This window comes from Oreochromis niloticus, linkage group LG23 (genome assembly GCF_001858045.2).
Source record: "Oreochromis niloticus isolate F11D_XX linkage group LG23, O_niloticus_UMD_NMBU, whole genome shotgun sequence".
Lineage (NCBI taxonomy): Eukaryota > Metazoa > Chordata > Actinopteri > Cichliformes > Cichlidae > Oreochromis > Oreochromis niloticus.
The window spans coordinates 37,308,087-37,323,545 of record NC_031986.2 but is presented as its reverse complement, the minus strand read 5'-3'; the positions used below and the strand labels follow the sequence as shown (position 1 = coordinate 37,323,545).

The 15,459-nt window shown below is 41.1% G+C and overlaps 1 protein-coding gene across 1 annotated transcript; it reads left to right on the top strand.

Moving 5' to 3' along the window:
- The first annotated feature begins 1,104 nt into the window (after positions 1–1,104).
- On the top strand, positions 1,105–12,372 carry usp46 (ubiquitin specific peptidase 46). The gene is made up of 9 exons (XM_003439939.5): positions 1,105–1,521; positions 4,388–4,468; positions 4,857–5,070; positions 7,237–7,475; positions 7,953–8,029; positions 8,131–8,214; positions 8,296–8,493; positions 9,827–9,905; positions 10,003–12,372. Exons 1-9 carry the CDS (start codon positions 1,486–1,488, stop codon positions 10,102–10,104), a joined length of 1,110 nt encoding a protein of 369 aa, XP_003439987.1. The 5' UTR covers positions 1,105–1,485; the 3' UTR covers positions 10,105–12,372.
- The last annotated feature ends 3,087 nt before the right edge of the window (positions 12,373–15,459 follow it).

Here is a 15,459-nt window from a genome sequence, read left to right as displayed (position 1 = left end):
TATTGGACTCTTTATTTAGACGCTTTCTGTCCAATTGATCATACTGAGTTAACTTAATGTCTTCCTCTAAACCATCACTGTGACTTTTAACTGATCATTTCCAAAGGAATAGTTTATTTGAAGCATTTTAATCAGGATTTAAAATACATCATAGCACAGAAACAGCACTAGTGAATATTGTAAATAACGATCTTCTTACGGCTTCTATATTACACAAATATGTAAAGACTCCCTTTAGTCATTTTCACAATATCTCTAATATTTAGAAACAGCCTATTTAGAAATTGACGCTGAAAAGTAAAGTCTTCTTTACTCATCTCTTTTTTACTGCCCGTGTGTTTATACACCAGTACTGTATGTAATCATTAGTAATTCATGAACTCTGGCTCCTTTCCACGGGACACAGCAGATGGCTGCTCCACCCTGACTCTGGTTCTGCTGGAGGTTTCTTCCTGTTAAAACTGACTTTTTCCTTCTCACCGTTGCTTGATCATAGATACATATCTGATTGTTTGGGTTTTCTCTCTAATATTATAATGTAAAATTGCATTGAAATGGAATCAAATTCAGTGTCTTTACCCATTCATAATTTTTTTTCTATGCTTAAGTACTTTTAACTAACTCACACACTGGTGGATGCATCTGGGACAACTCGGAGTTCAGTATCTTGCCCAAGGATACTTGGACATGCAGACCAGATGAGGCAGGAATCAAACCACTGACCTTTTGCGAACCACTCTAGCTTCTGAGCTACAGCGACTACTCTTAAAACATATGTATTGACAACTTCAAAAGGTATCATATAGCAAAAAAAAAAAAAGCTGCTGGTTTAAGAATGTGCTGTTTGCGTCGTTAGACCTGAAAACATGATTTTTGGCTCACACCACTTCTTTCTTCTTTATGGGGGAATTACTTGTCTGTGTTATAAAGCATAATATATGTTTTTATGTCACTAGAAAGCTTTTTGCATAAACCCTTCAGTCCTTTTAAATTTCACAAATCACAAAACGAACTACAAATCCCTGCTCTAAATCGCAGATGATTGGTTGCGGCTCACTTAAACTCTACCGTGCAGGTCTGTATGTGGCTCTTCAATCATGTCAATCAATTCGACTAAATCCGGACCAATCAGCTCCGGGGGTTTCCCCTGGTGGGCGGGACTGTAATGCTTCCTCACACAGCAGGCTCGTTTCCTAGACGTTGCTAACAACCTGCTGCCTGCAACTTTCGTCTGTCCCCTCGTGCACTGTCGTTTTCCAGCTGAGGGGTGTTCGATATGTGTGCGAGGATGCAGCCGTGTCCACACTGAGAGTCCCCCTCAGCTCCGTGCCGGCTGCATGGTGCTCCGTGCCTCTCTGCCTGCTTTCTGACGCTTGAGGTTGCAGTCTGGCCTCCAGCCTCGACTGCGAATTAACTTCATTGCTCAGCGTCGCCTTGCTCTATTTATTTTATAAAGATGGCGGTGAAGGGGACACTGTAAACTAAATGACTGTCAGAAACATCGCCTCCATTTGTAATATGGTGAGTAACTCGCTGCTTTTCCGTGTTGATATCGATCCGCTTGCAGGCACTGTGCTGAACCTGGTTGTGTGTGTGAGAGTGTGTGTGTGTGATGAGTCGCCTCCCACCTGCACCCAGAGAATGTGCACACTGCAGGGTTTTTTTTAAAAAAACGAGTATACACAGTAGTTTAAATCGTGGCCCCATACTTTAGTTGGTCTCAGTGCTGTCGCTCAGACAGGGCCCCTTTTGTGCACCTTTGCACGCTGCAGCTTGCCGGGAGCGTTTGCATTGTGTGTTGCATCCTGGCGAGACAACACAATGTACAGTTTGTATAGTTGTCACCGGTGATTGACAAGAGGGATGGGGGGAGCGTGCTGCCTTTGACAGCTTGGTGTGATTGCATAATGTGGTGCTGCAGCAAAGGACCGGTTACATCCTGGTAGCACAGAGCAGGAATCCACACTAATCTGTGCTCCTGGTGTTCAGGGGCAGTGAAGAGTGGGTAAGAACAGACTTAAACGGCTCTGCCTAATGCCAGTGGCCTTTGCTTTATTTAGACTAGATGCTAATGTGAAAAGCCTGCAGTGTCAGTCTCATCTTAGAGCTGCTGGAGTTCTTAGATTGCACAGACTGATATATTAATCCATATCTCATCAGGATGTGTGGTGTTTTTCTTTTGTTTCTAGATATATATATATATATTCAGAATCTCCTTTAATTTTACAACAATGTTTTGTCCTGTCCTTTTTTCTGGAAATAATTAATGGCAAGGGAGTCAAACAGAAGGAAAAAAAACAAAATATATAGACAAACAGAAGAAGACGGCTGTAGTGATCGATGTAGCGGTCCCGAATGACAGCAACATCAGGAAGAAGGAACACGAGAAGCTGGAGAAATACCAAGGGCTCAGAGAAGAGCTCGAGAGGATGTGGAGGGTGAAGGTAACGGTGGTCCCCGTGGTAATCGGAGCACTAGGTGCGGTGACTCCCAAGCTAGGCGAGTGGCTCCAGCAGATCCCGGGAACAACATCGGAGATCTCTGTCCAGAAGAGCGCAGTCCTGGGAACAGCTAAGATACTGCGCAGGACCCTCAAGCTCCCAGGCCTCTGGTAGAGGACCCGAGCTTGAAGGATAAACCGCCGCAGGGGCGCGCTGGGTGTTTTTTTTTTTTTTTTTTTATATATATATATATATATATATATATATACACACACATAGTTCAGTATTATGTATAGAGCACCAAAGACACCTCAAGGCACTTTATATTGTAAGGCTAAGACAGTATGAGCACTTGGTGACAATGGGAAGGAAAAACTCCCCTTTAACAGGAAAAAAAGCTAGCAGGACCAGGCTCATGGAAGGACAGCCATCTGCTACAACTTGTTGAGGGGTGTGGGGAGGAAGACAAGACAAAAGACACACTGTGAAAGAGAGAGCGGAGATTAATAATAAGTCATGGGTAAATGAATAGTGCTGTATAAATACACTGAGTGAAAAGAGGTGAGTGAAGAAGAAACACTCATGGGAAGCCTCCAGCAGGCTAGGTATATTCCAGTGAAACCAACTGCAATATATATATAGTATATATAGTAAAATATATATATATTACTACACTAGTAAAAGCCTCGCAACAAGTGTTCCACCAGACATAAAGCGGGAACAAGCAGTTCACAGGAAGCCATCATCATGTGATTTTTTTAAAAAACATTTTTTATCCTGATCGAAATATCAGATCGGCGCATTCCCACTCAGTATGTCCCTAACCCTATTTATTAAATAGTCTTAACTAAGTAATCTAATCGAGATGTTACAAGTTAAGGACGCACTGATGGATATGGGCAGATAAAATGCTACAGTGTTTTGCACCAGTCATTATATTATCATTATTATTATTATCCATGGATTTTTCTTAACACTGACTAACCTAAATTGCATGAGAAAACTCGTGCAGGAGCAAGGAGAACATGCAGACTGCACACATGCAGGGCAACAAGTTCAATTAGGAACCTTCTTGCTGTGAGGCAACAGTGCACCTTCAGTGTTGGATGAATAATTGTTATTTCAAGCTGTCTCTCTTAATCAAATAAACATGTAGAAAGGAGCATAATATCTCTCCTTTAAGAATTTATTCCTTTCTAAATTAACAATACCACTGCCCACTTCCTGTTATCAGAAGGAGCTCAAATTTCAAAATGTGGCTTCAGATGTCAGTAAAGGTTGGATGGATAATTCATGTGTGGACTCTCCTTGGTAATTCGTCTCTCCTGGGACCTGCATGTTTCCCAAAACATTGGAGACTGGAAGTGGTAAGCCGGACAGACGGGTATCCATTGTCTGCTTTGACAGATGAGAAATGACAGTCATTAGAAGTCAAAGCCTTCCCCAACCTAAATTGTCTGCTGTGTTCACTCAACAAAGCTGTGATTCATTTGAAAAAGCTTTGAGCTCTGACAAGTGAAAAGCCTCTGACAAGAGATAAGTGCTCTGTCTCAGCAATTGGGTGCAGCAAGAGTCCCGACTTTTGATACGGGTCTACCTATTTAGACTATATCCGTTTTCTACGTTGACATGACTTGTTGTTCTGACCAAAGGAAGCAAGATGTGTGGAAGTGTGTGCTTTCTGCAGAAAATTGAGATCTTCAAATTTTTTAGAAAAAATCATTTTATTAATTAAGTCAGTTTTGTTTTGCCTCATAGCTGCAGATGTAAAGCTGCTCCTGGCTCTTGGGCCTTGACTACGCATCATTTCCATATTCATTTGCCTGTATATTCACACACCGGACTAAGCAAATAAGTCTGTCACTGAAATCCACATGAAGACAAATGATTAAAATGGAATATGAGATGATTACAATGACAGAGCGTCTCATGTTTTGTCCTCTCAGGGCACCAATGCCTCTGCTCTGGAGAAAGACATCGGCCCGGAGCAATTCCCAATCAATGAACACTACTTCGGATTGGTCAATGTGAGTATCACTAAATCCTCGCTTGCATTAACAAAAGCCATTGCCAAACAACACTGGTGTCATTTTTCAAAACAAAATGCCACGGGACCGCAGTGAGTCATGTCCTCGACTGGTCAGCGGGTATTCGAGGTAACAATGTTGTTTGTGAGACTCTTGGCCAAACGGGGATGTTCTGTTTCCTTAATGAGACATTTATGTAAACACACAAGTTTCTCAACGCTCTAGACACTGTGTCTGCCAAGTGGATAACAACAATAGAACACACTGGCGTTTTTCCACGAGCTATTAAGAGATAATCTAAAAGAAATATTCGAGTCCTTGTTTTAAATCGCTTCCTCATCCTCATCATGGTTTTGTGTCGGTGTGTCCCTGTGGTTTTCTCCCTCAGTTTGGAAACACATGTTACTGTAACTCAGTGCTCCAGGCTCTGTACTTCTGCCGGCCTTTCCGGGAGAATGTGCTGGCGTACAAAGCCCAGCAGAAGAAGAAGGAGAACCTGCTCACGTGCCTGGCTGACCTCTTCCACTCCATTGCCACGCAGAAGAAAAAAGTTGGCGTCATACCGCCCAAGAAATTCATCTCCCGCCTACGGAAGGAGAATGGTGAGCATGCATCATAATGAAAGTTTCACAGTCGGTCTTTGCTATATCATGTGTTGGCATTGTATGAACACAGAAAAAGAATAAGAACTGTGAGGTCTACTCCATCTACAATGGCAGGAAGTTGCACAAACCTTATATTTTGGATAATGGACCTTGTGGTAAAAAATGTAAACATTATGTGTTTTTTGTTTGTGTGTTTGGTTTTGGTTTTTTTCCTGATTGCCAAGAATTGCATGAACACTTTATTCTCCTATATGTGTGTCCAGAAGTACTGTTGATTAAGTAGTGGACAGTCCTCAAGACCTTATTTTCAAAGTCCGCCGACCCTTCCTGTCCGAACAAGGACTACTGTCAGCCTAGTTGGAGTTTGTTCCTGGGATGAAAACCTCGCTGGAGAGGCAGCTCAGCATATTTTTAGTTATTTGTCACAAAGTACTTGGCTAATTTTCAGAGAAGCAGCTTATAAATATTTTCTAATTAATTTGTCACTTCCCCAAAGCAACAAGTACCCCCATATTCTGATGATACGGGGTTAAAGGGCACTTGGATCTCATCTCAGTTAACCGTTTATGAACCTTGTGTCATACAGGCTTATTTTGCAATTTTGGTTGTAAACGTTACAAAATACTTCTGATCTTTCAGGAACCGTTAGAATTTTCTCTTTAGCTCGAAATGGTTGAGGAGTTACAGTAAAATGAAAAGCACATGGTAATCTCTGTGCAGAGCTGATTTTTCTTCCTGTGTTCAGACAGCAGTGCCTTGTGAATGCTTCGTGCTGCCATGAAACACCAAATATCCCCTTAAAGGTCACCTTTTCTTCTTGCCGAAACCGTTTGAATTGTGTCTCTAGCACAAACGGTAACTGAGTTACGGTCATTTAAAGAGCGCTTGTAAAATGGGCCTCCCACTGGGCTGTTTAAAAAATAAAAATAAAAAGGGGTTAATCCCAATGAGGTGTCCCAGTTTTAGTGTTCTGGTGTTATGTGCTGGATTACTGGAAGAAGAGTCTCGCATTAATAATTTCTCAGAAGAGTAATTTTTCTTGTCAAAATGTATTTGCGTAAAACATTGAAACAGTGTGTTGGAGAATGACTTACGTGTCCATCGTGTGGATCCTTTCACACACGTGTCCATAAATGGAGAGCTGAGTGCTTTGGTTTAGTTTTGTGTGCTTTTTGAGCTACATTACAGTCTGAATATTTGAAGTGAAATGCAGGTGCGTGTTGGTGGTAAGGTCATTCAGAGTAGAGCTGACAGAAAGGCTGACTGTTCACTGCTGTCCATATTGAGGAAGCTCTTTATGTGAATGAACAATGCAATCTCTGTTGAGACCCAGCTTTGGTCAGCTGGCTCATCTCTGGACGTTTTTTTTCTTCCCCCTCGGCAGCCGCCACCATTCCCTTCTCATTTTCCCCCCTTATATACAGATCTGTTAAAACAAAGAATGTGTATGGATGTTTATATTATAAATAAACCCTGCTGATTTTACGTACAACATGTCAAGGCAGACATTTTCAAATTGCAGTATCGCAGTGGGAGTAATGCAGGTGTAACAAATCACTGTAATGACAGCTGTTTTCTGCTTGTGCCAATGAGCCAGCAGTTATTACTGTTATTAATCACACCTGTAGTTTTCACAACTACAACGGCTGTTACTTCCCCTGATGTAACATAGAAAGAACCAGTCGATACTGGTCTACCGCTGCTTTATCCATACTGGTGCACTTGTTATTGTTGAAAACTTTTCATTTGTTTTTTACTGTATCTATAGAAAAAAGTGTATTTTGAGGATTTAGGACCCCGGAAGCAACGGACTCCAGAAACTTATTCTTTAAAATAAGGTTTCATTTGCTAATAAGCTGGCTTTAGAGATGGCTTAGGGCAAATTTTGCTAATATATACAGATCTAAGCTAGCTGCTTCTCCCAATTTGCAGTCTTTATGGTAACCTAAGCTGAACTTAACAGCCTTATTGGTCCTTTTTTGGGGGCTCGTTGAATAGCTGTGGTCCAGTCCTTTATCTGTAGCACTGATCTATTAAGCTTTCAGATGTTTAAATTGCTGCATAGGTTTAAATAACAGCCTCCTGTAGGCCCAGTGTGGTAGAAATATTATTTATTTCCACAGGAAGATGAAGTTGTATGCATTTATCTCTGTCTCCTTCCAGATCTGTTCGACAACTACATGCAACAAGATGCACACGAATTCCTCAACTACCTGCTGAACACCGTGGCTGATATTCTGCAAGAGGAGAAAAAGCAGGAAAAGCAGAACGGGCGCCTCAAGAACAATGGCACGGTCGTCACCACCGAGGCTGAGACGGAGAACAAGACGGAGCCCACGTGGGTTCACGATATCTTTCAAGGCACACTGACCAATGAGACGCGCTGCCTCAACTGTGAAACGGTATGTGTGCTCCTGGTTTTTCTACACCGTGAGTTTATTAGAGAGGTAGTTTGTGCTATCTGGTAATGGATTTGCTGGTCCGCGAACAAGAGATCTCACCTGAATACGTCTGAAAAGGGGATTAGCTCTTTGCAAAGGTGCTGAGAGACATGGGGAAGAAAAAAAACAAAAGAATCAGTGAGAGCTTCTGACGAGCTCTGACCACCCGGTTTACGTCAGGGCCGTCTGAGGTTTTGTCCTCACCTTTTCTGAGGGCAAGGAGTGGGACAGGTTGCCCAGAACAACCCCTGCAAACACCAAGGCGATGCGGTGTGCAGAGACAAAAGCCATTGAGTCAAATAAGCATTTCAAAGACTGGCTGAGTGTGTGTAGGTGTGGGTGGGTGGCTGTTCTGTCACAGAACAGCAGGCTTATCCTCACTGACTCTGTCAGTGTAACGACAGATGAGTTACATCGGTGTCTCTCGCTGTCTGACAGGTGAGCAGCAAAGATGAGGATTTTCTGGATCTTTCTGTGGATGTGGAGCAGAACACATCAATAACACACTGTCTCAGGTAGTATTGATTTATTATACATTCAGACAGAGCTGACATATTCCCTTTGGTGTGAGTGAGACTGAGTAATTGAGCCTCCTGTGGTCTGCTTGTTCCTCCAGGGACTTTAGTAACACAGAGACTTTGTGCAGTGAATACAAATACTACTGTGAGACATGCTGCAGCAAGCAGGAAGCACAGAAACGGTCAGTAAAGCACTTCGTTTGACCACCAATGTCATGTTCCTGCAGAAAGGCACCTTCCTAAGCATGTATTCTTCACTGCAGGATGCGTGTGAAGAAACTTCCTATGATCCTGGCGCTACACCTCAAGAGGTTTAAGTACATGGAGCAGCTGCACCGCTACACCAAGCTGTCCTATCGGGTGGTTTTCCCATTAGAACTCCGGCTCTTTAACACGTCTGGGGATGCAGTCAACCTGGATCGCATGTATGATCTAGTAGCTGTGGTGGTGCACTGTGGAAGGTATAGTATACTGATTAATATACATATAGCAAAAGTATGTGTGATGGATCTTGACACACCTGGTAAAAGTAGATCTGTAAGGCTGTTATTGTGTCATGTTTTGGAATTTAAAAAAATAACAAGGTTAACTTTTTTTAAGCCCCTACCAACTCACTGATCAGACTTTACGTTTGTTCAGCTGACCCATAAAGGCAGTGGAACGAGAACCCCGCACTATGAAACAAATTCAGCATAGCCAGGATATTTTTCCTCATCTGGCTTCACCTGCCCCTGCAATCAGGCTAAGCGGTTACTCAAAGGTAGTTAAACAGCTTTGGGAAAGCCTAGGTTGACTTACAATCTGCATCATCAGAGAAAGACAGACCTTAGAAACTGCTGAAAAACTTCAGACCCTGCTGATATCCTTGCTCAGAGGTTTGAGGGATCTTCCAGGAATCTTGATGTTATTTACTGGTGAATCAATTGGTCAGTAGGAGGTGATTTCATGCCTGCTGATCTCTTATTGCTGGCATAACCTGCTCCAGAGCTGGTTACATCTGCAACACAAATGACCACAGAGATGTACCTCAGTAAAAAGTGAACCACCTTCCTGAAATTCAGGGGTTAAACCTGCAGTTACCTTGCTAAGTCCCACATCCTGTTTTATAGTTCAGGCTTCAGGTCTCTGGGTAAATCCACACTAATAGGTTTTTATTTTAAAATGCATACTTTGCATTTTAAAATAAAATACTTTTAAGATAAAGTATTTATTTATAAAAAATGAAGTCTGCTGACGTTACATATAGCAAATCTTGCATAGTATTTTCAACCAGCACAAGCTGAGAAGTGAAATATGAAGTAAAAACTAAAACTGGGTCAGACCCATAGGCTCCCACTCCCGCTGTTGCCAGTGCTTGCTCATAGGGGATTATATGAATGTTGGGTTTTTCGTTGTATGTATTATTGTAGGGTCTTACTTACAATATAAAGCGACTTGAGGCGACTGTTGTTGTGATTTTGCACTATATAAATAAAAATGGATTGAAAAGTGGTGGTTGCACCTGACCAAGAGCAGTCACTTCCTTCATATTATTACAGGATCTTCACAGATTTAAGGTATTAGCTCTCAAATCACATAAAGTTGCTGCTCAGAATTTCCCAAGTGCCTCAAGTGTTTGTTTTTTGTTTTTTCTCACTAGACTGAATTTAAAGATGATTAACATGCAAAAGAAATCAGTATTAAATGGCAGTGAGTGCACGTGTGGCCGATTGTGGGTTAATTTTGTGCAAACGACAGGAGGAAGTACGCGTGGACAGAGTTAAAGATTGCAGTGTTTGTCTTTTGTCTCCTCAGCGGGCCAAATCGAGGTCATTACATCACTATAGTAAAGAGTCATGGCTTCTGGCTGCTGTTTGATGATGACATTGTGGAGGTGCGTCACTGTTAGCATTGGCCTATTTGTTCAATGTTCCTTGACTCGTCTGTTTGTTTGCATTGCCATTTAACCTCATCTTACCTCTGTCGTGCAGAAAATTGATGCCCAGGCCATCGAGGAGTTTTACGGTCTTACCTCAGATATCTCGAAGAACTCTGAGTCGGGATACATCCTCTTCTACCAATCCAGGGAGTGACGCTGGAGAAGGATAGGAAGGACTTTTTTTGTTTTGTTTTTTAACCTTCAGCCTAACAGACTCTTCATCTCCATCCCATCCTGCTCCCCCCCCTCCAAGTCAGACCTCTCTGAAGTATGTGCCAATCCTCTGCCCCACTCTCACCCTCTGGGTTTTACCTCGTCTGTTTCTTTTCTCTGTCACTCTCTTTATTTTGATTCTTGTCTTTTAGCCACCTGCATTTGGACTGCACTTTAATACAAAAAGCAAAAATGCTCAACAGCATGATCGGGGAGGAAAAGGCATTGCATCAAGCAGACACTTGGTGTTCTCAACCAGGAAGGATTTGGTGCACATATAGACAGTTGTCAGAAATTGTACTTTATCATTTTTATGTACATATATATATATAAGATCTACTTCCATGATGTGCCACCCAATCATACTTCCTTCCATTAGGGCTATTCCCCTTCCTTAACTGAGCTTTGGTGTATTTATGTCTTTAGTGGGTGCATGAGAAATGTATGAAGTTGGAGACAAACACTGTATAATACGCATTGAGAGATTTCATGCATTTCTAATATTTCTCAAGCAATATCTGAACACTAATTGGAGAGAGCTCACAAGCTTTAAACTACCTAAACATAAAGCTGTCAGCTGTTGACAGTAGTAGATTTTATATTGTCCTGTTAGTCTGACCAGAAGCAATCGGTACTTAAACACTACACGCATAACACTACACATTGAAAACAAATTCCTGCTGTTTTCACTTAAATCCGCTGAATCTTTATCTGTTATTCACGTGGAACGCCCCTATTTATTGAACTCGGTATATTTATTACTTTTATATGAAATGCTGGTAACGAAGGTGTAATGTAATTAAGTGAAAGGCTCTTTTGAGAGCTCATACTGTATGTTTAAGCTCTGGCTGTTAAGGATAAAGTGCATAAAACGCACAAGTTGCTAGGACAGGTTAAAAGAAGAAGAAGCTAGGTTTAATTTTGTATTTTACATGTGGAATAAGAGATAAACTTGATGCAAGAGAGACACGACCCATTACTGCCTAATCTTTTGACTGAAAAAGCTAAAACGGTGCAATATGAGGTGAAAGTATCCAGTGTGGTTTTACCCGGTGAGATTAAAATACAGCACATTTAATTGTGAGTAGTAGATGTGCTGTTTGGTTTGGTTTTTCCCCTCTGTTATGTGTCCCTTTGCAACCTTGCACTGCATTGTCCTTTCTTTTCCATTTCTATGTTGAATTATGGCTTAGGCATTTTCTTTTAATCTGTCTCTGACTTTGATGATGTGTGTGTGTCTTATGTAGCACACTGCAATCCTGAAAATCTCTACAAATTTAATGGTGATTGATACGATATCCCCAGTACTGTAAATGATCTCTAGCGCAACATCAAACACTTTGTTTTCATGTGAACAACATTCCTGTTTGCTCCACATCTGAGGGAATTACCATTGCAAATACATCTCGTTATAAATAAGACGTAGGAATAGGACTTATCTGTTAGGTTAGTGTCTGTGTTTGTACATGAGAGGCGTGTTGAATGCACTCGTTTCTGCTGTCTCATCCACGTAGTCTGTTTTCTGGGTGAAGTCATGACGAACACGTGCCAAAACTGGAGTCTGACCTTGCAACAGTCTTTAACAGAACATTATTTTCTTTGTAAAGATGCAGCTGTACATATATATTATGTAGAGAAACACTTCTGGGAATAGCTAAATATTTTTTTAAAAGTTGAGATCTGATAATGTAAAGATGCTCATGGCAAGGATTTTAGCTTAACCGTTAATGAAGAAATACTGTGCTGTTTTACAATCATGATTACATAATCAGAGTACTGAGCAGAAGCCACCATCTGCCGCTTTATGATAACGACTGGGTTAAACTGAGCCAGGGCAGAAAACGGTGGCTGGAATAGCAGACTTTTCAGACCCGGGTGTGATGAGAGAGAGACTCTTTCACGTGCTGATCTTCCATTAACACTTATGCACTCGCCCTTACTGAGATTTTCAGTCGTTGCACTTGGTCTCATGTATCTTACTGTGATGGTGTTCTACCAAGAGGAGCTGAGGTGCAGAGAGTCCTGCACCATGTGGGACCTGACTGAACTTGTGTGAGGGAAGGAGATGACTCTCCGTTTGGCAGTTAACTGAAAGTGCACTTTATTAGACGATGATGAGCTTCAATGCTTTAACATGATGAACCACAGTCTAACACACTCACTTTGAGTTAGTTTCTTCTGTTCAATAAAAATTGCTATCAACAATGTTTATGAATTGTTTGGTTTTATTCCTCTGTTGCTTCCTCCTTCCATCATCACTATATGTGTCAGCTGACCAGTCCTCATCAGTTTTTATTGCATTTTTAAGTTTACTTGGATTTCCTGAGTATTTTTGCTTATTTAGGTTTTGTGTTTCTTTTAGAAAATGCTTAAATTGTATGATTTGTCAGAGGCAGAAATAAGGCATTCATAAAGGCTATAACAAGAAGCACTCAGAGAGCACACACTTCCTGTAAGATGGCTCGCTCTTTGGTCAGTATTTACTTTTAAGGTAACAGTATTTAATTTTGTATTTACTTATGTCCTCTTAGTTCTTTTTAAACGTACTTTAATAAGTTTGTTTAGCAGTAAAAATGTTTTCTTTGATTACACAGACAGTATTTAGGGTTGGGTAATGGACTTGACATACATAACTGGAGCTTATTATATAACATACTACAATATATTTCTAAATAGGCAGCTCATCAACTTGAAAGAGAGGCATATGAAATGTAAAACTGAGATTAGAGGTCCAATGTGACATGATATTTAGGATTCCCGCATAGATATATTTCGTCCATGTTGACAATACAACGGCACTAGAATTTCAAGCGTAGTTTTAAAGATAAGACATTTTATAAAATCTTGAACTAACAAAAGTTTGACCTTACGTGGGACCTCTGACCTTGAAGAAGAGGTCAGAGGTCACGCGTAATACTGTATTTAGAATCCCCATATATCACTCCCTGTATGCCTATATGTTCTTAATATCAATACAAGCAGTAAGAAAACAAGTTTTAATTTTTTTCTAAATATCATTATTAGCATTTTGACATTCAGCTCAATCAATCAACCCTTAAGGAGAGGTCAAAGGTCAAATGTAAAATCAAATCTTTACATGGTAATTTCTATATGTTGATAATACACACCACACTTGTAAGGATCATAGTTTGACAAAAGCCTTATTTCCTATAATCTTTGACCAATAAATCATCACATTGACCTTGAAGACCTTGATGGATATAAGGCAATTTTTAATGGACTGTTAACACGACCCCACTCTACACTCCTACCAGCTTTTATCAGAATTGACTCAAAACATTTTGGGCTATCGTGTTTAAACACAGAATGACACATACGCACGCTAACGATACCAAAGACCTTAACCCTGTTTGCCGAGATAACAAAATAAACACTCTGAGTCACATCTCCGTAAACATCCCACTCTCATTTCCCCTGCACCAATCCCACTTCAGGTGGGTGGTTTTAGGACAAAAAGATGTTGGGTACCAATAAGTCTGGAATTAACATATAAAAAGAGCACTAACTTATTATGCAATACTGCATTATTGTATTACAAGTGACATGGATTTCATAAGAGTTCAGGTAAAAAATAACTGGATAAAAATAACACCAGAGCAATAGTATTGTTGCAATTTTGCAAAGAAAAACGTGTTTGTATGTTTGTAGAGGAAAAGTAAAAACTTAAAAATAAAAACATACTTCTACAAACACATTAATCAGAGAGCAGCTTGGGGTTAGTATCTTGTCCAAGGATATTTGGCATGACTGGAGTAAACATTACCTTCCCATCTTCTTGTTCAGTACATTATATTGTTCAGTAAATCAATAATAACTGTCTGCAAAAATATTGTGTTATTTTTGCAGACAGTTTCCAATAACACTTTCAACAATGTTTCTAGCACTTTTTTTAAAAGAACGATGTTTTTCTTTTTTCGTGTTTACAAATCCATTTAGCCATTATCCATCATTTTATTTATCTTCACAGTGAGAGCACCCATCAGTAGCACACTGATATTTTTAGTGTAGTTTGCTATTTTTCCAGTAGGAAAATACTAAAGTCACAATCCTCTACCAATTACCATCTAGCAAGATATTAGGATGCATCTTTAAATTTGCTACTACATGTTAATTTAGTACGAGACCACAGAATTGATAACAGTTTGTATGAACAATAAGATAAGCCCACATATTTATCAGAAGAAAAACTAATTGGGTAGATCACTCATCACCTCTACAGTAGCCGGTTCTGTCCACATCATATCTTAGTCTGAAAGAAACTTCCTGTTTGTTTTGGTTTTCTTTGAAAATTAGACAGTGCGCCTGTCTAACCAGCTATCAGCTCAGTGTCCTCTCAGTCACCCTGAAATCTCAGCTAATCCCTCGGGAGGCAAAGTACAGCTACTGTCAACAGTCTGGCACAGTCTTCTCTCTGTTTATACTTTCACTTGTTTCCTTCTGCCTCCCTACCTGCTTTCAGTGAGTCTGCATCCAACGAGGAAACACAGGAGACAGCTGCAGCATTTACCCGTGTTTAACTCGTTCAGCCTAACGGTGCGTTCACACCGAACGCGATAGAGGCGGCCAGAGCGTCAGGTTTACATGTAAAGTCAATGGAAAGAGGGTGATGACACGCGATTGCGCGTCCGGCGAAAATTCTGAAGCAGATTTGCGTCGCGAAAACGCCTGAAACGCGCGTCAGTGTACCGCGTCTGGCGCGTTTGACTCGCGGAAAAAACCACGCGCGTGAGTTTTTGTGTTGCATTTTGTGCATACGCGTCTTTCGCCTCTACCGCTCGAGTTGGAAAAATTTGAACTCCAGCGTCAAATCGCGCCGCGTCAACCAATCAGGAGCCTGGTGACGTGGCTGTAACCAGGTCAAAGGGGCAGATTCAGCCAAAGCCCTTCATTCTTCAATGGAGGGAAGGCTAATCAACACCGTAGCAAACAACCCGGAGCTGTACGACACCAGCTGCTTTGTGTACCGAGACAGGAATATAAAGGACCGAGTTTGGAGGAAGAAATGTGAACAGTTCGGGCAACCTGGTAAGTTCATTCATTTCTCTTTTTACATTTTTCACTGACCCGGGGAAGCCGCACAAAAGCTAGCAAGCCACCGCTATTTTCCCACTGATGTACAAATACCGTTCTGCTTTTATGCATGCTGTCATGTTCAAGCGCTAGCTCGACAGCTGCCATCTAGCAAAGATACCGTCTGGCACAACTTCCTCCCACATCCCTCCCACATTTCCGGTTCACCCGCGTCAAAATATGCAATTTTGAGGCGCGGTGGATT

Coding starts and splice junctions, on each gene's coding strand:
- usp46 (XM_003439939.5), top strand. CDS start 1,486: ATGACTGTCAGAAACATCGCCTCCATTTGTAATATG. Junction 1,522..4,387: donor TCGCCTCCATTTGTAATATG/GTGAGTAACTCG, acceptor TTGTCCTCTCAG/GGCACCAATGCCTCTGCTCT. Junction 7,476..7,952: donor GCTGCCTCAACTGTGAAACG/GTATGTGTGCTC, acceptor GCTGTCTGACAG/GTGAGCAGCAAAGATGAGGA.